Source organism: Eretmochelys imbricata, chromosome 1 (genome assembly GCF_965152235.1).
Source record: "Eretmochelys imbricata isolate rEreImb1 chromosome 1, rEreImb1.hap1, whole genome shotgun sequence".
Taxonomy (NCBI): Eukaryota; Metazoa; Chordata; order Testudines; family Cheloniidae; genus Eretmochelys; species Eretmochelys imbricata.
In genome coordinates, this window is record NC_135572.1 from 355,299,073 (window position 1) to 355,325,824 (window position 26,752).

Below are 26,752 nucleotides of genomic sequence, written 5' to 3' on the forward strand. Positions count from 1 at the left end.
CCAGGCCGAGTCAGCCATTGCTCTCGTGATCCCTCACTTCATTCATCGTGTAGGGGACCCAAGGCTGCAGGATCGTCAGCTGCAAAGCACATGCGTATGTCACAGAACCCGTCAGCATCATCTAAAAGCAGCCCTGGACGAGCCCTCTGCAGGCAGCAGCAGTTCTGGGGTTTCAGGCATTAGCAGGCTCTCAGTCACTAGCCAGTGGGAAAGCACTAGTGATGTGCATCAGGCTTCTGTTCCCGACTGCCCCTGACTCATTGTGTAACCGCGGGCTATTCGCGCGCTAACTCTGTGCGTCTGTCCCCCAGCTCTGCGAAATGGGGACGATACAGACCCATGTCGGCGGGGGAGCAGTGAGAATTCATGTCCGACGAACGAGGGGATCCTTAGAGATGCTGGGATCTTCTGTAGAGACAAAGATGCTGGAACGCTCCTCACGGACGAAAGCGGCGCACGCTTCTCTTTGTTTCGTCTGCTCTGTTACAACCTTTAGTATTTATATCCCCCCATTACCAGAGTACCTGAGCCCCTCGCAATCTTTAGTGCAGTAGTTCTCTAAGCCCTAGTCTACACTAGGAGTTGAGGTAGAATTTAGCAGCATTAAATCGATTTAACCTAGCACCCGTCCACATGATGAAGCCCTTTTTTTCGACTTATATGGCTCTTAAAATCTATTTTCTTACTCCACCCCTGACAAGGGGATTAGCGCTGAAATCAGCCTTGCAGGGTTGAATTTGGGGTAGTGTGGACGCAATTAGACGGTATTGGCCTCCGGGAGCTATCCCAGAGTGCTCCATTGTGATCGCTCTGGACAGCGCTCTCAACTCAGATGCACTGGCCAGGTACACAGGAAAAGGCCCGCGAACTTTTGAAGTTCAATTTCCTGTTTGGCCAGCGTGGCAAGCTGCAGGTGAGTGCAGAGCTCATCAGCAGAGGTGACCATGATGGAGTCCCAGAATCCCAAAAGAACTCCAACATGGACCGAACGGGAGGTACGGGATCTGATCGCTGTATGGGGAGAGGAATCCATGCTATCAGAACTCCGTTCCAGTTTTCGAAATGCCAAAACATTTGTCAAAATCTCCCAGGGCATGAAGGACAGAGGCCATAACAGGGACCTGAAGCAGTTCTGCGTGAAACTTAAGGAGCTGATGCAAGCCTACCAGAAAACCAGAGAGGCAAACGGCCACTCCAGGTCAGAGCCCCAAACATGCCACTTCTATGATGAGCTGCATGCCATTTTAGGGGGTTCAGCCACCACTACCCCAGCCATATTATTTGACTCCTTCAATGGAGATGGAGGCAACACGGAATCAGGTTTTGGGGATGAGGAAGATGATGATGAAGTTGTAGATAGCTCACAGCAAGCAAGCAGAGAAACCGGTTTTCCAGACAGCCAGGAACTGTTTCTCACCCTGGACCTGGAGCCAGTACCCCCCGAACCCACCCAAGGCTGCCTCCCGGACCCGCCAGGCAGAGAAGGGACCTCTGGTGAGTGTACCTTTTAAAATAGTATACATGGTTTAAAAGCAAGCATGTTTAATGATTAATTTGCCCTGGCATTTGTGGCTCTTTCCCAAAGCCTTTGCAAAAGGTTTCCGGGGAGGGCAGCCTTATTCCGTTCACCCTGGTAGGACACTTTACCACACCAGGCCAGTAGCACGTACTCGGGAATCATTGTGGAACAAAGCATTGCAGTGTATGTTTGCTGGCATTCAAACAACATCCATTCTTTATCTCTCTCTGTTATCCTCACGAGAGTGATAACATTCATGGTCACCTGGTTGAAACAGGGTGCTTTTCTTAAGGGGACATTCAGAGGTGCCCATTCCTGCTGGGCTGTTTGCCTGTGGCTGAACAGAAATGTTCCCCGCTGTTAGCCATGGGGAGGGGGGAGGCAAAATGCGACCTTGGAATGAAAGCACGTGCTATGTATGTAATGTTAACAGCAAGGTTTACCGTGAAAGAGTGTACCCATTGTTCTATAAAATGTATCTTTTTAAATACCACTGTCCCTTTTTTTCCTCCACCAGCTGCATGTGTTTCAAGGATCACAGGATCCTCTCCTTCCCAGAGGCTAGTGAAGATTAGAAGGCAAAAAAACGCACTCGTGATGAAATGTTCTCTGAGCTCATGCTGTCCTCCCACACTGACAGAGCATAGACGAATGCGTGGAGGCAGACAATGTCAGAGTGCAGGAAAGCACAAAATGCCTGGGAGGAGAGGTGGCAGGCTGAAGAGAGGGCTGAAACTGAAAGGTGGCGGCAGCATGATGAGAGGAGGCAGGATTCAATGCTGAGGCTGCTGGAGGATCAAACTAATACGCTCCAGCGTATGGTTGAGCTGCAGGAAAAGCGGCTGGAGCACAGGCCGCCGCTTCAGCCCCTGTGTAACCAACCACCCTCCTCCCCAAGTTCCATAGCCTCCTCACACAGATGCCCAAGAACGCGGTGGGGGGGCCTCCGCCACCCAGCCACTCCACCCCAGAGGATTGCCCAAGCAACAGAAGGCTGGCATTCAATAAGTTTTAAAGTACTGTGTGGCCTTGTCCTTCCCTCCTCCACCACCCCTCCCGGGCTACCTTGGCAGTTATCCCCCTATTTGTGTGATGAATGAATAAAGAATGCATGAATGTGAAGCAACAATGACTTTATTGCCTCTGCAAGCGGTGATCGAAGGGAGATGGGGAGGGTGGTTAGCTTACAGGGAAGTAGAGTGAAGCAGGGGGCGGGGGGTTTCATCAAGGAGAAACAAACAGAACTCTCACACTGTAGCATGAATCTGGTTTTCGAAGCTTCTCTGATGCGCACCGCGCCCTCCTGTGCTCTGCTAACTGCCCTGGTGTCTGGCTGCATGTAACCAGCAGCCAGGCGATTTGTCTCAACCTCCCACCCCACCATAAACGTCTCCCCCTTACTCTCACAGATATTGTGGAGCGCACAGCAAGCACTAATAACAGTGGGAATATTCACAAAAAGAAAAGGAGTACTTGTGGCACCTTAGAGACTAACCAATTTATTTGAGCATGAGCTTTCGTTGCTGAGGTCTAACCGAGTCAGTAAACTGCGCCAGCGCGCTTTTAAACATCCAAATGCACATTCTACCATCATTCTGCACTTGCTCAGCCTGTAGTTGAACAGCTCCTGACTACTGTCCAGGGTGCCTGTGTATGGCTTCATGAGCCATGGCATTAAGGGGTGGGCTGGGTCCCCAAGGATAACTATAGGCATTTCAACATCCCCAACAGTTATTTTCTGGTCTGGGAAGAAAGTCCCTTCCTGCAGCTTTTGAAACAGACCAGAGTTCCTGAAGATGCGAGCGTCATGTACCTTTCCCAGCAATCCCATGTTGATGAAACGTCCCTTGTGATCCACCAGTGCTTGCAGCACCACTGAAAAGTACCCCTTGCGGTTTATGTACTTGCCGGCTTGGTGCTCCGGTGCCAAGATAGAGATATGGGTTCCGTCTATTGCCCCACCACAGCTAGGGAATCTCACTGCAGCAAAGCCATCCACTATGACCTGCACATTTCCCAGCGTCACTACCCTTGATATCAGCAGATCTTTGATTGCGTTGGCTACTTGCATCACAGCAGCCCCCATAGTAGATTTGCCCACTGCAAATTGAGTCCCAACTGATCAGTAGCTGTCTGGCGTTGCAAGCTTCCACAGGGCTATTCTCCTCTTGGTATTCATGCGCTTCAGGACAGGGGAAAGCAAGTCACAAAGTTCCATGAAAATGCCCTTACACATACGAAAGTTTCTAGAATCTGGATTGAAAGAATCGTCCCAGACCCACAACACTATGCGGTCCCATCAGTCTGTGCTTGTTTCCCGGGCCCAGAATCGGCGTTCCACGGCATGAACCTGCCCCATTAGCACCATGATGCCCGCATTGCCAGGGCCCGTGCTTTGAGAGAAGTCTGTGTCCATGTCCTCATCACTCTCGTCACCACGCTGACGTCGCCTACTTGCCCGGTTTCGCTTTGGCATGTTCTGGTGCTGCATATACTGCCGGATAATGCGCGTGTTTTTTAATGTGCTCCTAATTGCCGAAGTGATCTGAGCGGGCTCCATGCTTGCCATGGTATGGCGTCTGCACAGAAAAAAGGCACGGAACGATTGTCTGCCGTTGCTCAGACAAAGGGAGGGGCGACTGACGACATAGCTTACAGGGAATTAAAATCAACAAAGGGGATGGCTTGACATCAAGGAGAAACAAACAACTGTCACACAGAATGGCCCCCTCAAGGATTGAACTCAAAACCTTGGGTTTAGCAGGCCAATGCTACAACACACCAAGCTATCCCTCCCTCTGGTATTTCAGGGAGGACTTTGGGGGGGAGGGGGGAGCAAATGAATACCAAAGAAATCTGGTTCATTTCTTGTTTTGATCCACTCCATCTATCTTTTACATCTTTGTCTGGCAGCAGATGGTGCAGAAGGACTGCAAGCCATCCACATCTCCTCGCTGCTCAACAGAAGATGGTGCAATAGGACTGCCTGAAGGACTAAAGAGAATGACCTGGTCGAGTCACTCCTAATTTAGTCCCTGCACCCATATCTGCCCAGGCACTCCTGACCGACCTTACCGAGGCAGCCGGGAGCATCTCAGACATGAGGAGGATGATTTTCAGGCCTATTGCACCGTCTGCTGCCACAAGGCAATGGGTTGCTGCTGCTGTGTAGCAATGCAGTACCGCATCTGCCAGCGCCCAGGAGACATACGGTGACAGTGAGCTGAGCAGGCTCCATGCTTGCCGTGGTATGGCGTCTGCACAGATAACCAGGAAAAAAAAAGGCGCGAAACAATCGTCTGCTGTTGCTTTCACAGAGGGAGGGAGGGAGGACCTGACGACATGTACCCAGAACCACCCGCGACAATGTTTTTTGCCCCATCAGGCATTGGGATCTCAACCCAGAATTCCAATGGGCAGCGGAGACTGCGGGAACTGTGGGATAGCTACCCATAGTGCAGCGCTCCGGAAGTCGATGCTAGCCTTGGTATTGTGGAAGCACTCTGCCGAGTTAATGCACTTAGAGCATTTTGCGTGGGGGGACACACAATCGACTATATAAAAACGATTTCTAAAAAAACGACTTCTATAAATTCGACCTAATTTCGTAGTATAGACATACCCAAACTTATTTGATCGGGCCCCTCTGTGTCTGGAGTCGATTAGGGGCCCCAGCCCCACAAGTATATATACTGCCACTGTGCTCTGATGGCAGACGGGAGAGCAGCGGCTGCTGGCCGGGTGCCCAGCTCTGATGGCAGGGCTGCGCCAACAGCAGCACAGAAATAAGGGTGGCAACGTGAAAGGGGAGGGGAGACTCCCTGGAAGTGGCCAGCATGACCCTGCAACTCCTAACCTAGGTGGAGGGGACAGGGGACTCTGCGCGCTGTCCCTGCTTGCAGGCACTGCCCCCGCAGCTCCCATTGGCTGCGGTTCCTGGCCAATGGGAGCTGCAGAGCCGGAGCTTGGCGGGAGCTGCACACAGAGCCCCCACCGGCTTTCCCTCCCTCTAGGAGCTGCAGGGACACACGAAGCCAGGTAGGGAGCCTACCAGCCCCACCGTTCCCCACCCCCCCAGTGCCAGCCGGGGTTCCGGGCAGCATGCTGCCACCCACCTCCACCTCCAGTGGGGGTCCTGGGCCACCCCCCAGCACCCTGCTGTACCCCCAGACTGCCCCACCCCATAGAGCACCTGCAGACCTGGCCCAAGTTTTAGTTATGGGTAAATAGTACAAGTCATGGTCAGGTCACGGGCAGTGAATTTTTGTTTCCTGCCCATGACCTTTACTAAAAATACCTGTGACTAAATCATAGCCTTAGTTATTGTGACATCTGATGAACTTCTGCTGATTCCTTACAGCTGGGCTCACACAGAAAGTCATTTTGTAGGCCCAATTCTCACAACCCCACCTCAAACCCTGAGTCAGCCCAGATACCGAAGGCGCAGTATACGGATCCAGATCCTGCAAAACTTAATTGGCACAAGTACCACCTCTCCCATCTGGGCAGTCCCACTGAGGTCTGTTCACCCATGTAAGGGCTCCTCATGAGGACAGGTTTGCAGGGTTGGGACCCGTCTTGCCACATGAGATGCAATAGTCTGGACCAGGATACCTTGAGTTTGAAAATCCTCTTCAAAGCACTTCCTATTGATGGTGAACTCCAGCTCCTCCGTGTAGCTGTACAGTTCTATTGGGGAAGACAACAGGAATTAGAGACAGATAGCCCCACTTACCAGTTCCAGTGCCTGAGTTCTCAAAGGGGCACCTCAGGGCCGATCTACTCATTTGAGCAAACACATGGAAACTGGATGCCTACATTAACTAGATTGAGGACAGCCTGGCCTAGTGGAAAGCCCTGGACTGAGACTCAGGAGACCCTAGGTTCTATTCCAAGCTCTGCTCCTGACCTGTGGGGTGCCCTTAGGCATGTCAGGTCCCCATTCTAAGCCTCAGTTTCCCAATCTGTAACATATGGATAATGATCCTGACCTCTTCTATAAAGCACTTTGAGATCCATGGATGAAAAGTGCTATAGAAGAGCGAGGTATTATTATTAATAGGCTTTTCTACCACCACCAAGTGCCTCACAAGAATTAATGTACCTTAACTACACCTCTGTGAAGTAAGGAAGTATTATCCCCATTTTACAGACGGGAAATGGAAGGACAGAAATGTGCCTTTCCCCAAGGACAGAGTCTGTGGAAGAACCAGGAACAGAATCCAGATCTCCAGATTCTCAGACCAGATCCTTAATTACATGCACATCCTTCCTCTCTCACTTCGGTGCCCAAGTTTCAAAATCATACTCACACTGTAAATGAAAAAAATGCAGCCAGGGTGAGGATGAAACATGGTGGGTGGGTTTAGGTAGCTCTGACTGAGCCTAGAAAATACTCTGTTCACTTTAATGTCACACTATTAAAGTGGGGGATCCATAATTATTGCTAAGCTACAAAATAATACAACACACATAAGCAAAGACCCACTGAATGTGTGTTACCAGCACCACTGCCGTTTGCTATAACGGCATTTTTAAAATCTAATTGACATAACACCATTTATGCCACTTGTTTACTTCTTTGCATTTCCCCATTTCTAGTCAATTGCATCCCCAAGTTCTCTGGCACTAGCCAATGGGAATTGCTGGCACTGCGGGGAATGTTTCCTCGGGATTATTTTTGAAGTTATTTCTATTACCGCTGAGTTTTGTAGCGAAAGGGGTCACAAAAGTCTGGGGATAGATGCAAATAATTATGATTTATCTTACAATACGAATGTGGATCAGAACCCCTATTGTGCAGGGTACTGAAACTGAGTGTGTCACGACTGGGATGTGGGCAATCGGGCAGGCCTAGTGGCTGCAGCAGGCATCAGAAGTCAAGCTAGTGGTCAGAGACAGCGTCAGGAATCAGGAGACTAGTCACAGAAGAGGAGTCAAGCCAGGAGTTAGAGCCAAAGTCCAAAGTAGGGAACAAGAGTGGGGTCTGTTCTAGCACCAGGCCAGGTACCGGCAGGCTGCAGAGACAGCTTCCTGGAACTCCTTCTGTGCCTAAATAATGCGCCTGGAGCAATCAGAGGTCACAGGGCTGCTGCCACTGGGTATTTGGTGAGAGGCATGTCCTGTGTTGCTTATTCCCTATGATTTATAGTGCACGCTATGCCCTGGCTGCCAAGTGACAGGGTGGAAGTGTTCATCACCTGAAGCCCTACAGACCCAGGTTCTACTCGGCTGGACCCTTAGAGGTCAAGACAATCCCTGCTTTAAGGAACTTACAGTGTACATTAAAACCAAGTCACTCGGGCCTTGTCTACACCACACAGTCAGCATTCATCGACAAAACAGCGGAGACAGACATACTGCAACACTCCTCCCGCTGATTTAACTCTCCTGCTACGCCAACAAAATAAAGCCACCTTGACGAGAGGCATGAAGCGTTCTGCGACAAAGTTAGATCAACGCAGTCTCAGGGTAGACACTGCGCTTGGTTAGGTCGCTGTAAATGGCCTCCAAGAGGTGTCCCACAATGCCCAACCTGTATTTGGTGTCAAATTTGACCAACAGTCTCCTTCTACAGGAGAACCCAATATGAACTGCAGGAGGTGGGTACTTCTATCTATAATTTATGACACTACAAGAGCGAAGGCAACCCTTTCACAGACTTTGTCCTACGGACAAACTCTGATGTTGCACCAGCGCATCCCGACCCACTATCACTTTTGCACCAAATCATCGAGTTGTGATGTGGCAGAATGACATTTCATGGGCTCCAAAAGCCATTTGGTACCGCAAGTGCTTGAGAAGCTGAACTCCCCCTCTGGAAAAAATCGAGATGGTCTTGATTCCTGATATTCACGAGATAAGGGTGAAAACTCCAGGAATGTCAAGTAATCGGTGCTCATTTAAATGGGGGTTTGGGATCACACAAAGGATAGCCAGGAGAACTACTTTCTCCTCTCTCCAGCGGTGGAAGGACACCTCACTGAGGAAATGTGCTGCAACCCCCTCCGCACCAGCAGATCCTCTGCTTAGAAGTGCAGAGCTAAAAATAGTGACCCCTTTACAGTTTGCTGGCAGGAATATGCTCAAGACCCCCTGACAATTACACTGCAGAAATAGCCTGAGTCATTCCACTTGTAAGAACACAGGGCCCGACCTGTGCTTAACTCCCTCCCCACCCAGCTTATCCTGACCACAAAGCAGGACACGGTGCAGCGACGAAGGGGAACAGCTGAGTAACTCTCACAGTAAAGTAATTCCTGCCCTGGAAACAAACACCAAATGACTCACCCCTCCCGCGGCTGGTTACCAGTCGCCCTGAGGATTATGCTGAGCACCCTGCCAGCTCTGCTTGGAGTTTGGAACGCGGGTGTGATAAAGCCACTGAGTGAAACACTGATATGAAACACCAATACACTAGGAGTCTGCGTGGTCTAGTCATAGGAGCACAGAATGTGACTCAGAGCTTAGGTTCAGCTCAGACACCCAACAAGAGGGGGACTAGGAACGGGACAGGAAGCCTTTCACTTTTCAGCCCAAGTTGACTGATCAAAAGTTGTTACCAGCTGATGGCTATTCGGTAGCCTATGGAAGTGAGCTGATGAGTTTCGCGGTCTAGATCCCAATCACTGTCCTCAGCATCTTTTGGTTGACGGGCCCAGGGGTCAGTAGGAAATGACTTTGATGAGATCTTTCTGAGTAGGCAGGGTGGGTACCTATTTGAGAGGGACGGTGCAGAGAGGTTTCCACTACCTGTGCTGTACTCTGACTCCCTGAGCTGCTCCAGTTCTTGGAGAGTACTTCGGAGCAGTCCTCTGAAGCTATCCTGAGACCTTTTTCCTGACACCTTACTCCCCGGCGGGGAAGTGACCAGGCATCGGGGATCTGCTATTAATTACTCAATACCATCTCCGATTCTAGGTAATTATTTGGGATGTCTTCAACCTATTGCTTATGTCTGTGTGTGCTTAAATCTAATAAATTGTAGTTTTAGATAAGAAAGTGCTTACCTGTATTAAAGTTTCAGACAGAATTGCTGTGTTCCCACTGATTTACTGCTGACAGTGCATGGAGTGAAACAGTGAAGTTACCACTGCTTTGGGTTTTGAAAGCCCTCGGTAACATCCCCTCTCCAGTGTTTAAGGACAGAGCTAATTAGACTCAACTAGGGTATTGCTACACTACAAGGCTTTTAACAACACGCAGTGTAGCTAAAAGGCACACACCGTAGCTGCTGTTTGTCGGCAGGAGCGAGCTCTCCCGCAGACAAAAAATTTCCACCCCCCACGAGCGGCAGCGGCCTTGTCGACAGGAGAACGCTCTTCACACCAGCGCTTTTCATCTGTAAAATTTTGTCGTTCGGGGTGTGTGTTTTTTTAACACCCCTGAATGACAAAAGCTTTGCTGATGAAGTGACAGCGTAGACAAAGCCTGACTGTCATTGTTTCTGTTCAGTGATTAGCAGAGGTGAATTGCTGCTAAGCAGGTCTAGGGGCATAGCTAAATCACTAAAGATCTGGGTTAAGCAGCGGAACCTCAGAACAGGGCAGAAGTGTCAGTGGGTGTCCAACAGTGGCAGCCCGTGACCAGCAGCGGCAGTAAACAGCCAGCTGTAGACGTGCACATCGACCATGGAGACACGGCTCAACACCCGCTCCCAGGGGCGGAAGGTGAATCCTTGCGAACATACCTCTGAACTCGGGGTCTTTGCTAACCAAACAGCCAGCTGTGAGCTGGGCGCACAGGAGCGGGGAGTAATGTGTTAAAGGGACATTTGTTCATCAGACTTTCCCACTGCAAGGTGGGAAACTGAGGCAAAGACCCTGCCCAGGAAACTGTACAGTGAGGCGCTTGCTTACGGTTACATGATTTGAATGTGGTTGTGGTGTCTTCCCAAACTAATACTTGGTTCCCTTTCCCTTTTATTAAAAAGTTCTCTTTTGTTACACAGACTCTGTGCTTGCAAGAGGGGAAGTACTGCCTCTTGGAGGCGCCCAGGGTGGTGGTCAATTTTTGCAGATTACTGGCTGGGGGCTCAAGCTGGTTCTGTTTTGCAGTGTTAAGAGGAACCCCGAGATGTTGAACTGGGCTCTCGCTGCTGCTGACTCCACCTGGCAGAAAGGTTACGTATCAAATAAACAAGAAGCAGCGATTGTAACGTTTATCACAACTTTTAGGATTTTGAAAAAAATTCTCATGTACGAAAAGAACAAAGAACGTGCAGGGCTCTTAGCATGCACAAAGTCAAGAAAACAAGGCCACAAATGGGTCCTCAGTAATCTCCGAGGGGTGCTTGAAGGATTAACTAGCTATGGCGTGCAAAGCCCTTTAGACAGATAAAAAGCAGGAGGTTTAAACATGAAGAGCAGTCTCCTTAATTATCACCATCATGCTACTGATATTCGTCCTGCTATTGCCATTCAAAACTATAATCTGAACAAAACAGGAAGCAGAATCCACTGACATGTAAATACTTCTGGCAGAATTTGATTAAAAAAATAATAATTTCATCAGATAATATGACACTTCATCAGACACTTATTTTTAAGATTTTTTTTAAAAAAAATTTAAATTTTCACAGTTGTGCAAAATTCAGGGGTTTAAACATTTTTATTGTTATCTGGGTTTTAAGCATTTTTTATTTTTATTAATTTAGGTTTTCAGAGTTGCAGGAATGCATGGGGGAGGTGAGAGAATTATTTAATGAGAGTAGATGTTGAGATTCAAAAAGTTAAAGCAGCATCCTGCTAAAAACACAAAGTGTCAGCATCATATGCAAAATATACAAAGGAAATAGGTCTTAAATGAAAGTCTAATAAGTTCTCAAGCAGCATTTTTCAAACTCAGCCTACCTGTAAATTACGGATACTGATGAAAATATTATTTTGCCCATTTCTGTGCATGATGAAATTGACGTTTACTGATAAAAATCAAATTCTCCCATGGCCACATGTAAAGAATCTGCTGCACTTCATCTTGGAAGGGATCCTATTGGCAAACCCTCTGGTTATATATTCTGATTTTGCTTTGCATGTGGACCTCCACCACACATCTAACTTTTCTAGGTGATACTTCTTAGTCATGTACGTTTGAGTACATCTTGGTGGGCACAAACAAATGCGTATGGAGATGGAGGTTTTTTTAAACTAGATGATAAATCTACATTATGGCAAAGGCCAAATCTCCCGGCTGCATACAATCGTGACCTCAGGGAGTCACATCACTCAGCGTTCTAGCCACTAAGGGACCACTTGGCGTTGGGTACGTTGAATTACAATCCAATATAAGCGAGAGGGGAATCTTTGCGGAAGAGGGTTTGTAGAATTATGATAGGGGTTCATAGGGCCCCACCCTGGGGAACATCTGGTATAGTACAGGAGTCTTGGACTGCAAGAGCTCAAGGCTGTGTGCATCATGGAAGAAAGGAAAGCTGTGTTATTGGCTCTTCGTGGCTGCCCACCTCTGGATTATCCCAAAAGAGGGTCCAACCCTGTTCCAGATGCAAGGAATAAGGGCTACAAGAAAGCTGCACAGATCCACTCACATGAGCACTTAAGTTACAAGGGAGGCAGATCTCCTGCTCAAATCTTTCCTGGGCAAGATGAACACTCCCCACCATTCAAGGCAGCTCAGGCACTGTCTGGCAGGCCCACTGATACACACACCAGTGAGAGGAGGCAATACCAACCCTCTTTCCCTGTGAGAGAGCCTGAAAGGGGGCCTTTAATGTGATCCAACCTCAAATGAACTTGGGGAGATTTACACGTCGCTCAGGGGAGGTGTTGCATTAGACAAGGAAGGCCAACACCACTTTAGAAGTGACCTCAGTACATCTCTGCATCACCACTCTTTCTGTTTGGTGATTACCAGAGTCGAATCACTGCTGAGCAGGTCTAGGGGCTATGCCTTAGACTTGAGGTCAGGACAGTGGTGAAAGAAAGACAATGCAGAGGCTGCATTGGCCGTGAGGCTTCCTGCTACCCAGGGAAATCACTCAAGATCTGGGTTAAGCACTGGAACTTCAGAACAGGGCAGAAGTGTCAGTGAGCGTCCGACCGAGGCAGCCGGTGACCAGCAGCGGAGTCAACAGCCAGTTGCAGATGTGCACAGCAACCACAGAGACACCCACTCCCAGGGGCGGAAGGGGGACTCTTGCAAACACACCTCTGAACTCTGGGTCTTTGCTAACCAACCACAGCCAGCTGGGAGTTGTTTTGTTAGAACTCCCTTCACCAGGCGCTTTAAGGTTTGCTGTGTTACATATTTCATTTCCCAACCTAACCTGCAGCACAGTTAGGTAGCTCTTGCTCCACCCCAGAAACGGATGCATTTCCGGGAAGGATGACATAATTCCTCTCTGCTGTGGATGACTTGTAAAGCCCTTTGGAATGAAAGGCGCTCTATAAATAGAAGATGACATTATTAAATATATACCTCTGACTGAACTGGTCTTATTCTGCAAGTGATTTTATACCCAACGGATGCCAACTTCAATAGCTCAGGAGAACCGACATGCGGCAAAAATCTCCTGACCTCCATTTTTCGCATGTTTCTTTACCTGATAATTCAGCAGCGTAGCCGTCAGCATCCCCGTACTCAAACTCCACACTGGGGCAGTCCACTGAGCCCTGGGGGAGAGAGATTCCTTTGTCAATAGAAAGACAGGAAACCGAGGGGCTTCTCTCACACGCCCAGAAGAAATAGAACAATCACAGTCAATACACACACATAGACTACACAGCCCAGGTCTAACACGGCATCTCACTTTATTGCATCTTTTATTTATAGCTTCAGAATATTCTGTTTAAAATAAAGAGAGCTGGAGGAGACAAGCCATTTCCATCAGGCCCATGTAGTTGTCAGGAAAAATCAAGGCAGCTCCGGTGAGGGGCTGGGAGAGCGTTGGGAGGATGCCAGGGGTCTCTTGGCACATATTTCCCAGCACCACTGACAAAGGTTTCCATTAAGGTTTATCAGGAGCACGTCAAATTAAACCACGCCAGGGCCTTCGAATCAGGGGACAGTTATCCAAGCATACACAAGCCTCATTGTGGACACAGGTCTCCAGAGCCGCCTGCTTAAAATACCGGGTCATTTGGGAAGAGCTATTTTTACCATCCTCCCAAAGCCATGTTTGGGCACTTCTGCGGCATGACAATAGGAAGCAGGCCAGGCTTCCACTGGCTTCCAGCACACATCACATGCATCCGATGAAGTGAGCTGTAGCTCACGAAAGCTCATGCTCAAACAAATTGGTTAGTCACTAAGGTGCCACAAGTCCTCCTTTTCTTTTTGCAAATACAGACTAACACGGCTGCTACTCTGAAAACTGGGCAATACATAGGTACCGCAGGCTCCCCCAACAGGTCACGGAGTCTGGCTCTTATAAAAGGGACCCTGCCTTCGTTTAAATGGACCGTTTCTCATCTGATCATGTTCTGATCTATGGTACAAATGCAAACACAGTTTGCTCCTAAGTGGAAAGCTCTCTTATGATACAGTGAAATGACGGCTTTCCCCCGCCCCATTTAAACCACCAAAGAAGAAAACAAAGCCCCTTGTGCCCATGTGGGAGTCCTCAAATACAAATGGAAAATCCCTTCCTGGGAAGTTTTCCTGAACAGGGGCCATAGAGCAGGACCTCAATGTATGAGTAATCTCAGCAATAGGCTACTTACCGAATAAGGTACTACTTAAGGTGAGTAACGGTGACAAAGTCAGGCATTGAAGTTTTGTTGTTTTTTTTAAATTGTCTCACATCAGCTGATAAATGGTATATAACGAAACAAGATCTGGATAACAGAAGTCCCAAATAATAGTGACTAAATCTCATTTTTCTCCTCCAATTTCCCCCAACTTTTATTAAATGTGACATTATCTTTCTTTGTTTCCACAAATTACGTTCCAATAGAATTATACAGGCATCTTTCGTGTTTCCTGGGAGTCGACAAACTATCACTATAGTCATTCATCCATTCCCTTTTTCAGCCACGGAACAATGTCCCATGGCTATATTTTGGCCTATATGAAATACAGTTACTTTGGCTACATGTGTGTCTTTATCCGATGGAAAACGTGAGATCTGAACTTGGTTATTGGGGCATGAACCTTTGTAAATGATCATCACAGAGAAGAAAGTAAGTTGAGTAAACACATACAGTGTCTCCGATGAGAGAACACATGGGAGAACTACAAGTACCACAAATATCAACTAAAAAGAAGTGAATTTAGAACCTGAAAAGTATCAGTTGATACGTCAGGTTAAAAAAAAATATTCCACCATTCAAAGCTAAAATCCTGTTTTAGTGTTAGAGTGCGAGCAAGTGCCGGAAGTAATAGTTTGCACCATCAATATTCATAATCATGAATGACAGATAACATCTGCAGAGATGGTCAGAACAGGGCCTAATGCAAAACCCACTGATGTCCTCAACAATTCATTGACTTCATTGGGCTTTGGATCGGGCCCAAAATGAACCACCATCACCAAATGTTGTGAAGTTTTCCAAAATTTGTTTTTCCTCCAAATTTTCAAATCACTTCCAATGATCGGGCATCATGTGTCCTTTCAATATATAGTAGCACCTCAGAGTTACGGACACCAGAGTTATGAACTGACCAGTCAACCACACCCCCCATTTGGAACCGGAAGTACACAATCAAGCAGCAGCAGAGACAAAGAGAGAGAAAAAAAGCAAATACAGGACAGTGCTGTGTTAAACGTAAACTACTAAAAAATAAAGGGAAAGCAGCATTCTTCGGCATAGTAACGTTTCAAAGCTGTATTGAGTCAACGTTCAGTTGTCAACGTTTGAAAGAACCGTAACATTTTGTTCAGTTACGAACAACTTCCATTCCCGAGGTGTTCGTAACTCTGAGTTTCTACTGTACCTATAATGCACAGTAAAACCCTCCTTCTCAAGAAGGCCCAGGGAACAATTTGTGGTTCCTAGACGGAGCCATTTTAGAACCATCATGAGCCAAACCTGAAAGTCTGGCTGAAGTCTACAAACACCACAGGATTAAAACTGTCCAACCATTACCAAACTCCATAGAAGACGCACCCCGGGCGAGAATCAGCAAGCGAACTTCCAGAATGGTTAGTTTGTTTTGAAGAAACTGGGGATGGAAAAATGAATTTATAATAGGGAGCAAGTTTCAACCCTGATCATCCCCCTCCATTCCACTGCCCAATAATTCCCATCAGTGGAGGAGAAGGCAGACAGGCAGCATGATTCAGTGGGTAGACATGGACCAAATGGCAGCAACTGAAAGTGCCAAAACACCTGCAACAGGTTGAGGACTGCACAAGATGCCTTACTGTAGAGGAAACAGTAAAGCTGGGAATTAGGTACTTTCGGACCCTAATCCTGACCCTGCCATCAATTTACTGTGCAGCTCCAAGCAACTCCCCTTCTGTCTCAGTGTTCCCATCTGTAAAGTGGGGATAACACCCACCCCCTTTAAATTGCATTGAGAAGACTGTCTGTACATTTAGAGCACTGTCTGTCTGTCGGTCTACTTTAGAGCACTAGGTAAGTGTCACGTATTGCTGTATTCTGCCCTGGATCCATGAGAAACAAGCAAATATGAAAGACCAGCGACAGACTTAAAATGTGAGAGCTCATGAACTATTAGGGCTATGAATGAAGGCACTTTGTACCTTTGGGAGCCTGGCCCCCCGGCTTTCCAATGGTAAAATGTCTTTAGCTGTTGTAGGTCATGAGGGCTCAGTTCTTACATTCGCATCATTCTGATTACCAACTTACTTTATTTCCCTGTTTGAACTCCAGCATGATTTTAGCAGACATTATTTTGAGCACTGTTGGAGTTATAAACCAATGCTTTTTAGCATCTCCACCGTAGATCCCTGCTTTGAAATTCCAGCTGCTCGTAAAATATCAGGCCAAATTCAGTCCTGTCTTAGGTGGGTGAAATTCCACTGAAGTCAATGGATTTTGCCTGCGATCAATCGCTAAAAGGCTGAATTTGGCCAACTGCCTGTCACACATATTGGATGCCAAATGCCACGGTGGTGGGTGGGGAGAAGACCGAATGATTTTAAGATCCAATGTCCCATTAGCTGTCTGTACTAGAAAGCTGACATGGGCCAGTGTAAACGCTGTCAGGACCAGTCAACATTATCAAGCACTTGACTGGTTTTCTTTTAAGCCCAGAACAAGTCCTGCGAGGAGTTTTCCTGATGTAGCTGGGATAAATAGCCAGTTTTACCATCAGCTCCTGCAGAATCACAGTGGTCACAAAGCAGGTCAACAGCTGAGCCAGAAATAGAACTGAGATGTCTCGACTCCCTGTCCCCAGCTCTACCAGACCTTCCATTCAAGCTCTAACATTTGGTCTCACACCTTTAGAGAGCCTTGACTGCACAAAGCGTAGTACGTAATCAATGCTTAGACCAAAAACACTGCGCTGACCAACTAAGTTCTGAGCTCTAAAGCCTTGGAGGAATTCAGTTAAGCCCTTGCGCCTGCAAACGTTAATCCACCCAGCAAAGGGACTGTGACGCACGGAGCTAAAACAAAAAGAATACTGCACCTCGGACCAGAAAATGGATTGAATGCGTCTGGGTATTGAGGCCAGAATTCCACTGCCCATGTCAACTGTGTGTTCCTTGAAAGAGACCACCTCTCTCGCATCTTGTTCAGTGCCAAGCCCAAGTATTAGCTACGGTTAAACTAAAGCTTCCAACTCATACCTACAGAACATAGGGCAGTGTCAACAGGTTTTTACAGTTCATGGCCAATCCTGTTCCACCGAGACAGATTCCTACCATCCACCTGTGTTCTACACATTAAGCTCTCTCTATATAGGTCTACTCAGCTGGGTTACCCCAGCATCTAAGTTCATCTCTCTTCTATCAGGTTCATACCTAGAGTTAAACTGAGAAGTGATTAAGCGATTCCCTGGTGCTGGCATCGAAGAAAACCCACCACTGTGGAGATGAGATGCCCCAAATCAGAGCTATAAACTCCCCGAAGAGTGTCATAAGCAAAAGGTCCAGAAATGGCAGGATGTTAAAAAGAAGTTACAGCAGGTTTTCGCTGAGAGAGAAATGAACTGAAAACGTGTTTTAGAGAAGACAGTTTGGTAGGGCCTTGGCTGCACCAGCACTAATAGGCACAGAGTCCCATTCTCCTCCCTCTGAAATCAACGGCAACCTCAGTGAGACCCTGTCCCCTGCCACTTCTGCCTCCCTCGTAGCCCGTCTGCTCTGTTCCCCACGAGCGCCTCTCTACTTTCTCCCATGCTGGAACTGGGGTCCTCCTTGATCCCACACGCCACGTGGTGGCTGTCAAATCCCTCCTCTTCCCACAGCGACCCTCTCATTAAAACAATACCAGTTCTTTTTTAAATCCACACTCTAACACAAGGCATGTCAGGCTGGGCTGACAAGTCCCCAGCCCTGCTCGGTACAGCCTTCCTCCTTCCATCTCCCTCAGTTCCCTGCAGGATTATAAACTCTTACAGGCAGAGATTATATCTCCAGTGTTTTCCCCTGGAATTGAAATAGGGGGGTGGGGGTGGCTCGAATTTATCCGGGGGTGGGTGTGTGTGTGTCAGGGCCGATAAGGGGTGAGACCGTGAGGGTGAAGGTGGCTCTATGGCACCAGAGTAAAAACTGAAATGTTTCATGACCATTTAATTAGATTTAACTCACGTTTTAAAATCATCACAAAAATTAAAGTTGGCTACTCAAGCCTTCTATGAAGCACTATACCCTCATTCTTCTTGGTTTCTTGTTATAATTTTGCACAACTCTGTTACTGAACTTCTTGAATGCAATGCGGTCACCTTTGGTGGCTTCTCGTGTGTCCGGTACTTCCATTCCTTCCACTGATATGCTCATTAGATCATTCACAAGATCAGGCAGAAGGCGACTTCTTTCAGAAGACAAAATTCTATTCAATGAGGCAAAAGAATGCTCAACTGTAGCTGTTGTGACTGGGAGTAACAAGAGATGAATTCCTACTTCTTTCATCCCAGGAAACAGAGAACAAAGATTGGGTCAAGCCACTAGCGATGATAAAAAAGAAAAGGAGGACTTGTGGCACCTTAGAGACTAACCAATTTATTTGACCATAAGCTTTCATGAGCTACAGCTCACTTCATCGGAAGTTGAAGTCAAATCTTCATTCATTCGTCGTATGATATTCCACTCTATGTTCAAATTCTCTGTTCTGTCCTGAGCACGACAGCCCCATTGCTGGTAGTGCCTCACTCCACCCAACTGTCTGTGCTTTATAGGACAGGGATCTGTAAAAGCTATGAGGAGAATCATAGAATATCAGGGTTGGAAGGGACCTCAGGAGGTCATCTAGTCCAACCCCCTGCTCAAAGCAGAGCCAATCCCCAACTAAATCTATAAGTCGCTGTTGTAGATTTTTAAGAATCGAGTCGTGTACTTTTTCAGTTGTCTTAACAAACACTTCGTGTCCTCTTCACTTAAGGATTCAATAGAAATGCCTTTATTACTCAACTTCTTGACTGAAGTCTTTGCTTCTTCCAGTGCGTTTTCAAAGGATAGCTCTCTCATTAATCCAAATGTAGCTTCTATTTGCTGGACAAAGATCTACTACTGTTGTAGCAGATGCCTGGACGGCATTGTTTAATGACCCAAGTGGTTTCCACAGTAGACTTACAAGGGAGAGAATGGCAATAGTCTTCTCTGAACATAGTAGCAAAAGTAATCCACCAGCCTCACTACTTAGATCCATCCCATCTTGGAAGATACTTTCCAAAGCCAGTAATAATGGCTGGAGTAATTTTAAGACAACAGCCAAGGATCGATCATGAGAGAGCCAGAGGGTTTTCCCAGGTTGGACGAATTTGAACTTCAGTCCCAGTGTATATTCTATATTTTCCAAGATATTCAGTCTTTTTGGACTCTTGCTGAAAAAAAAAAAAGAGTATAATGAAGACATTAAATATATAGGTTTCAGAGTAACAGCCGTGTTAGTCTGTACTCGCAAAAAGAAAAGGAGTACTTGTGGCACCTTAGAGACTAAGGAATTTATTTGAGCGTAAGCTATATAGCTTTTAAAATGTCTTTTGAAGAGTCTGCAGCTCGTACTAGTGCTAGTTGGAGTAGATGGCCTCTGCACTGTGTACAGGTGAGATTAGGGTTACACTTTTCTCTGAGCAAAGCTTGTGCTCCACCATGTCTTCTAGAGAAGTTTGCAGCTCCATCAAATGCACAAGCAGCCAACTGTTTGGGGTCCAAAGGACAAGCATTTAACTCTTCTAAGATGTGGGTTGTCACAGATGCAGATGATGTGTCTTCTATAACTTGAACATCTAGAAATGCATCTACTGGCCTACCACTGACATCACAGTACACAGTTACTTGATACCCATTTGCATCGGTGCATTCATCAGCCATGTATGCAATTTTTTTTTGTGGTGAGAGAGTTCACTTTTCCAACTGTTGAGTCTTTCACTGTTGCACCACATGCTTCTAGCCAGTCAGCCAAGTTTCTTGCAGAAAGATGATGAGCATTTGCTGGTCTTGTTCAGAACCAGTGTTCAACTTCAGGATGAACAAGTGATAATGCACTTAACATTGGCCTCCAGTTTGTAGTGTGTGGTATCTCTTGCTTAAATAGAAAGTACGATGCCACAGCCATGTTTGTTCACATGAACTGTGTTGTATCACCAGCATTCTTAACAGCCTCATGAACACTCACCGGCGTTGTCCTTGGTCAGTGGAGACTCAGAGTTCAGAGGTGCTTTCACATGAGTTCACCTCCCAGGTCGGGGGCAAGACGGCACCTTGCTCGTTCCTCCAGCTGCTCACTGTTCGCTCTGGCCACTGTTGTTCGTTCTGTCACTGTTCACTCAATTGCTCTGTTGCCAATAGCCCTGTGCCATCACCTTCTGCTGCTACCTGCCACTGTGATCTCTGCGAGCTCATAGAATCATAGAATATCAGGGTTGGAAGGGACCTCAGGAGGTCATCTCGTCCAACCCCCTGCTCAAAGCAGGACCAATCCCCAACTAAATCATCCCAGCCAGGGCTTTGTCAAGCCTGACCTTAAAAACTTCTAAGGAAGGAGATTCCACCACCTCCCTAGGTAACGCATTCCAGTGCTTCACCACCCTCCTAGTGAAAAAGTTTTTCCTAATATCCAACCTAAACCTCCCCCACTGCAACTTGAGACCATTACTCCTCGTTCTGTCATCTGCTAGCACTGAGAACAGTCTAGATCCATCCTCTTTGGAACCCCCTTTCAGATAGTTGAAAGCAGCTATCAAATCCCCCCTCATTCTTCTCTTCTGTAGACTAAACATCCCCAGTTCCCTCAGCCTCTCCTCATAAGTCATGTGTTCCAGTCCCCTAATCATTTTTGTTGCCCTCCGCTGGACACTTTCCAGTTTTTTTACATCCCTCTTTTAGTGTGGGGCCCAAAACTGGACACAGTACTCCAGATGAGGCCTCACCAATGTCGAATAGAGGGGAACAATCACATCCCTCGATCTGCTGGCAATGCCCCTATGTATACAGCCCAAAATGCCATTGGCCTTCTTGGCAACAAGGGCACACTGTTGACTCGTATCCAGCTTCTCATCCACTGTAACCCCTAGGTCCTTTTCTGCCGAACTGCTGCCGAGCCATTCGATCCCTAGTCTGTAGCGGTGCACTGGATTCTTCCGTTCTAAGTGCAGGACTCTGCACTTGTCCTTGTTGAACCTCATCAGATTTCTTTTGGCCTAATCCTCTAATTTGTCTAGAGCCCTCTGTATCCTATCCCTACCCTCCAGCGTATCTACCTCTCCTCCCAGTTTAGTGTCATCCGCCAACTTGCTGAGGGTGCAATCCACACCATCCTCCAGATCATTAATGAAGATATTGAACAAAACCGGCCCGAGGACTGACCCTTGAGGCACTCCACTCGATACCGGCTGCCAACTAGATATGGAGCCATTGATCACTACCTGTTGAGCCCGACAATCTAGCCAACTTTCTATCCACCTTATACTCCATTCATCCAGCCCATACATCTTTAACTTACTGTCAAGAATACTGTGGGAGACCGCGTCAAAAGCTTTGCTAAAGTCAAGGAATAACACATCCACTGCTTTCCCCTTATCCACAGGGCCGGTTATTGCATCATAGAAGGCAATTAGATTAGTCAGGCATGACTAGCCCTTGGTGAATTAATGCTGACTGTTCCTGATCACTTTCCTCTCCTCTAAGTGCTTCAGAATTGATTCCTTGAGGACCTGCTCCATGATTTTCCCTGAGCTGAGGCTGACTGGCCTGTAGTTCCCCAGATCCTCCTCCTTCCCTTTTTTAAAGATGGGCACTACATTAGCTTTTTTCCAGTCGTCCAGGACCTGCCCTGATTGCCATGAGTTTTCAAAGATAATGGCTAATGGCTCTGCAATCACATCCGCCAACTCTTTTAGCACTGTCGGATGCAACGCATCTGGCCCCAGTGGACTTGTGCTCATGCAGCTTTTCTAAATAGTTGGTCTCTTGAGGTTCCACCAGCTCTCAGTGATTTCAGCTGAGCTCTCAGTGGGGGAACCTCGCTGCTAGTCCAGGCTGGGCCGTCTCTTCCACAGAAACACTGTCCCACAGCAGGTCTAGGCACTTAGACCTGATTATCAGTGATTTCAGCTGTAGTGGTCACTTAACAAAAGACTCTCCACGGAGCCTACTCAGCTCTGTCTTTAAACAGTGGAGAGGGGCAGGTCAAATGGTACTCGTGATTCAGGCAGACCATCAAGCAAAACACCTGTCCCCACCCTCTCTCTCAATGCCCTCAATCAGCAGAGGCGAAGTATAGTTCTACTGCTCTTTGCTCCTACAATAAGAACAACAACATTTCATTACACACACACCCCGCATTCCAGTGATTTGTAACCCAACCGCAACCAAAATCGATCACTTGGGCAACACAGCTCTGTTTGCTGGATACCTAGTAGATTAGGTGTGAATGTAAACACAATCTGGTCCTGAAGCCTTTCCCCGCAGCCCCCAGCTCATCACTAGCTGTCAGGGAGAGCTCATTCAGACTTTGCTTACAAATCATCATTTGAAATTATTAGGTTGGCCAACATCACCGAAATGAATGCACTGACACTGTCATAAAAACCAACAGCTGTATAAGGAAGCTAGTCTATGTCCATACTTTTCAAATCTATTATACTTTTTCAGATACACATATTTTATCATACACTGTATATGCTTTTAAAGTGTGTATTAATGTTTCAATTTCAATTCAAATTTGCAAACAGTCACTAAACAGGCAATACTGCATGTAACTAGTTCACAAAACTGGATGGGGGGGAGGGGTGTTGGGGAAATTCCTGGTGTCTCCATTTGCCATGCATCTATGGGGCTCCAGCCAAGTATTAAATAAATACTGCTAACAATCAAGGTAAGAATTAAGAACGGCCATACTGGATCAGACCATATGCCCATCTAGCCCAGTATCCTGTCTTCCGACAGCGGCCAATGCCAGGTGCCCCAGAGGGAATGAACAGAACAGGGAATCATCAAATGATCCATCCCCTGTTGCTCATTCCCAGCTTCTGGCAAACAGAGCCTAGGGACACCATCCCTGCCCACCCTGACTAATAGCCATTGATGGACCTATCCTCCATGAATGTCTCTAGTTCTTTTTTGAACCCTGTTATAGCCTTCGCCTTCACAACATCCTCTGGCAAGCAGTTCTACAGGTTGACTGTGAGTTGTGTGAAGAAATACTTCCTTTTGTTTGCTTTAAACCTGCTGCCTATTAATTTCATTTGGTGACCTCTAGTTCGTGTGTTATGAGAAAGAGTAAATAACACTTCCTTATTTACTTTCTCCACACCAGTCATGATTTTATAGACCTCTAGCATATCCCCTCTTAGTCCTCTCTTTTTCAAGCTGAAAAGTCCCAGTCTTATTAATCTCTCCTCATACGGAAGCTATTCCAGACCCCAATCATTTTTGCTGACCTTTTCTGAACCTTTTCCAATTCCAATATATCTTTTTTGAGATGGAGCGACCATATCTGCACACAGTATTCAAGAGGTGGGCGCACCATGGATTTATAGAGAGCCAACATGATATTTTCTGTCTCATTCTCTATCCCTTTCTTAATGAGTCCCAACATTCTGTTCCCTGTTTTGGCTGCGGCTGCCCATAGAGTGGCTGTTTCCAGAGAACTCGCCACAGTGACTCCAAGATCTCTTTCTTGAGTGGTAACAGCTAATTTAAACCCCAGCATTGTGTGTGTATAGCGGGGGTTGTGTTTTCTAATGTGCATTACTTTGCATTTAATTGCCCAACCGGAAGATACCCGGTATCCATCTAATCAGTATCCTCTCCCTGCCTGCCAGAATCAGATGCTTCAGAGGAAGGGGGAAGAAATCCCGTAATGAACAATTATGAAACAACCTGACGGTAATGGCAGTTTCCTAATCCCGGGCAGCTGGCTAGTTTCTCATGCTTCAGGAAATCAGCCGATTGGTGCAAATCGGGGATTTTAGTCTCCCTCTAGGTACAATATTGGACGGTTCCCCAAGGCACCCAGAAGCAGGCAGCCCTCAGATACGACAGGGCTGGGGGACTGCACAAAGCCCGCGAGGAGACAGGCTGCTCTCCTGGCAAGGCACCAGGCGCAAGCCATGGCTGGAGGCAGCGCACCTGAGCCGGCAGAAGACTGGCCCCACCAGCCTGGGAAAGCTCAAACCCCACCTCAGCCCCCCGCGCTCAGAGCCCAGCCCCGGCTCACTCTCCGCCCGGCTGGTGCTTCCATAACCGGGCCACCCAGGCTGGGGCCGGGCGCAGGAGCTGGCAGCGGAGCCGCAATAAGCCCCAGCCGCTCCTGCGGGTCCCAGCGCAGGGACGTGCCCCGGGGGCCCTGCAAACCGGCCCCCGCTCAAACCACCGACCCACCCACAACGTGGGCCCCCGCCGCGGCCGCCCGAGCCCCGCAGCCGCGCCCCCCCACGCCCGCCCTGCGCCGAGCACCGAGGAGGCACCAGCCCCAGGGCGGACCGGGGACCCGGGGGTCTCCCCTCCAGCGGCGGCGAGGCGAAGCGCAGCCGCGGGACCCGCCCCCCGCGGCCGGGGCAGCCCCTCTCCCCCCGGGGCGGGCAGGGGGGTCCCGCAGCCCGGGCCCTTTCCCCCACCCCCGGGCAGGGCGCCCCGGCCCCCGCTCACCTCGGACTCCTTCCGCTGGCTCCTGAACAGCTCCCGCCCCTTGGCCGCGGGCTGCAGCGGCCTCCCCTTGCCGGGCGCCCCGTCCCCGGGCCCGGCGCCGCCCGCCGCCTCCATGCGCCCCCTCTGCCCTGCCCGGGCCGGCACGTGCGGGCGCCGCCCCCGCCCCGCGCCGGGGTCTCGCCACGCCCCCTCACTGCCATTGGCTCGCTGCCCCGCGGGGGACACACCCCCCGGCGCTGATTGGAGCGGCTGCTGCGGGGGCGGGGTTGAGGGAGAGGGACGGCTGGGCTTCCAGCTGGGGCCATGTGGGTTGGGGCTGCGGCCACCGGCCCCAGGCGAAGGGGGAGAAGCTGCTGCCAGCCGGGGGGGAGGGATAGCTCAGTGGTTTGAGCATTGGCCTGCTAAACCCAGGGTTGTGAGTTCAATCCTTGAGGGGGCCATTTAGGGATGGGGCAAAAATGGGGGCTTGGTCCTGCTTTGAGCAGGGGGTTGGACGAGGTGACCTCCTGAGGTCCCTTCCAACCCTGATAGTCTGTGAGTCTAAGGGGAGAGGCTGCTGACCCGGCTGGGATGGGGTGAAAGGCTGCTAGACCCCACGGGAAAGCGGGGAGGCTGCTGGCCCTGGGGGCCAGGGAGGGAAGGCCTCTGGCTGGGAATGGAAAGCGGGGGAAGAGACAGACAGGTCCTTTGCAGAGCAGGATCCGGTCAAAGGGCGGTGGTGGTGATGCGGCAGACACCAGGGGATGGGTGAGTGGATGCAAAGCTTTAATCCAAGCCTGGAGACTCCCTTTCACAGCACTTTTCCTCTGAAAGGATCCCTGTGCTGCACTTTGTGAACCAGACAGACTCAGTCTGTTCCTTTACAGCAGCCGAGCTGCCTCCAGGGTGGAAGTTAAAAGCCAGAAGCTGAGCACACCAGGGGATAGAAGTGGATGAGCAGGAATTTTAATCCAAATGACAAAGGTGACCCTCCTCCTCTCATATAAACACAGAGCCCACAGGACCTCAGATTCTAAATTCTCAACATGCCCCCTAAGAAACCTCACAGGACTCAATTTATCTTCCTGGCCTGCAGTCCATCCCAGCTTGGGTCAGCCCTTGACACTGATGGAGACTTTCGCTACGTCCTTGGGCACACCCTACATTATAAAGCCAGAAGGGATCACCAGTTCATCTGACGTAACCGGCCTATCACCAGCCATTAAATTCCCCCCTAGTCACCACTCTGCTGAGCCCAGTAACTTTTGTTTGACTAATGCATCTTCCAGAAGGGCAGCCAGTCTTGATACGAAGACACCGAGAGCTGGAGAACCCACCACTTGCCTAATCTCACCCCTCGCCCCAATTAAAATGTTGTGCCCCTCTTTCATTGCAAATGAAGCACTCTTCTAGACCCAAGGATCATACTAGCCCATTTTGTCACAACATCTCACTGGGAGCTCATATCCAGTTGCTTGTCCATTGTGACCCCTAAACCCTTGTCAGGGTCTCTGCTTTCCAGGGTACATTTTGAAGCGTGGCCCACATTCCTTGTTCCAAGATGCATAACTGCATTTGATGGCATTAAAATGCATTTTGCTCTGTATGAAAGCCTGTCCTCTTTTACCACTCAGCCAATCTTTGTGCCATCTGCAAACTTTATCAGCATTTACATTTACTTCCCTATCATTGCTGAAAACACTGAGTAGCATCAGGCCGAGGACTGATCCCTGCAAAACCCCACTAGAAACGCCCCCATCTGATGATTCCCCATTGACAGCTACGTTTGGAGGTCTGTTCGTTAGCCAGTTCTCACTCCGGGTAACGTGTGCCCTATTGATGTAGCGTGGAGTGCCAATTTTTTAATCAGAATGTCATGGGGTACTAAGTCAAACACCTTACAAAACTCTTGAATGTTACATCTACGCAGTTACTGATGTCAACCAAACTTGTAGTCCCAAAGAGTTAAATCAGGTTTGACAAAACCAATTTTCCATAAAACCATGTTGACAGGCATTAATTATATTCCTTCTCATTCATTCTTTATCAATAGAGTCGTGTATTGGCATTTCCAT

At 48.3% G+C, this 26,752-nt stretch overlaps 1 protein-coding gene across 1 annotated transcript in view; it reads right to left on the bottom strand.

The window, feature by feature from the left end:
• Window positions 1-24,812, bottom strand: part of STRIP2 (striatin interacting protein 2) — a 67,409-nt gene extending 42,597 nt beyond the window's left edge. Inside the window, exons 1-3 of the mRNA XM_077807261.1 lie at window positions 24,699-24,812; window positions 13,077-13,146; window positions 6,134-6,208 (exon numbers count right to left, since the gene is read on the bottom strand). Of these exons, the coding sequence (XP_077663387.1) occupies window positions 6,134-6,208; window positions 13,077-13,146; window positions 24,699-24,812 (259 nt within the window). The remainder of the gene's footprint in view (window positions 1-6,133; window positions 6,209-13,076; window positions 13,147-24,698) is intronic.
• Between the last annotated feature and the right edge of the window lie 1,940 nt (window positions 24,813-26,752).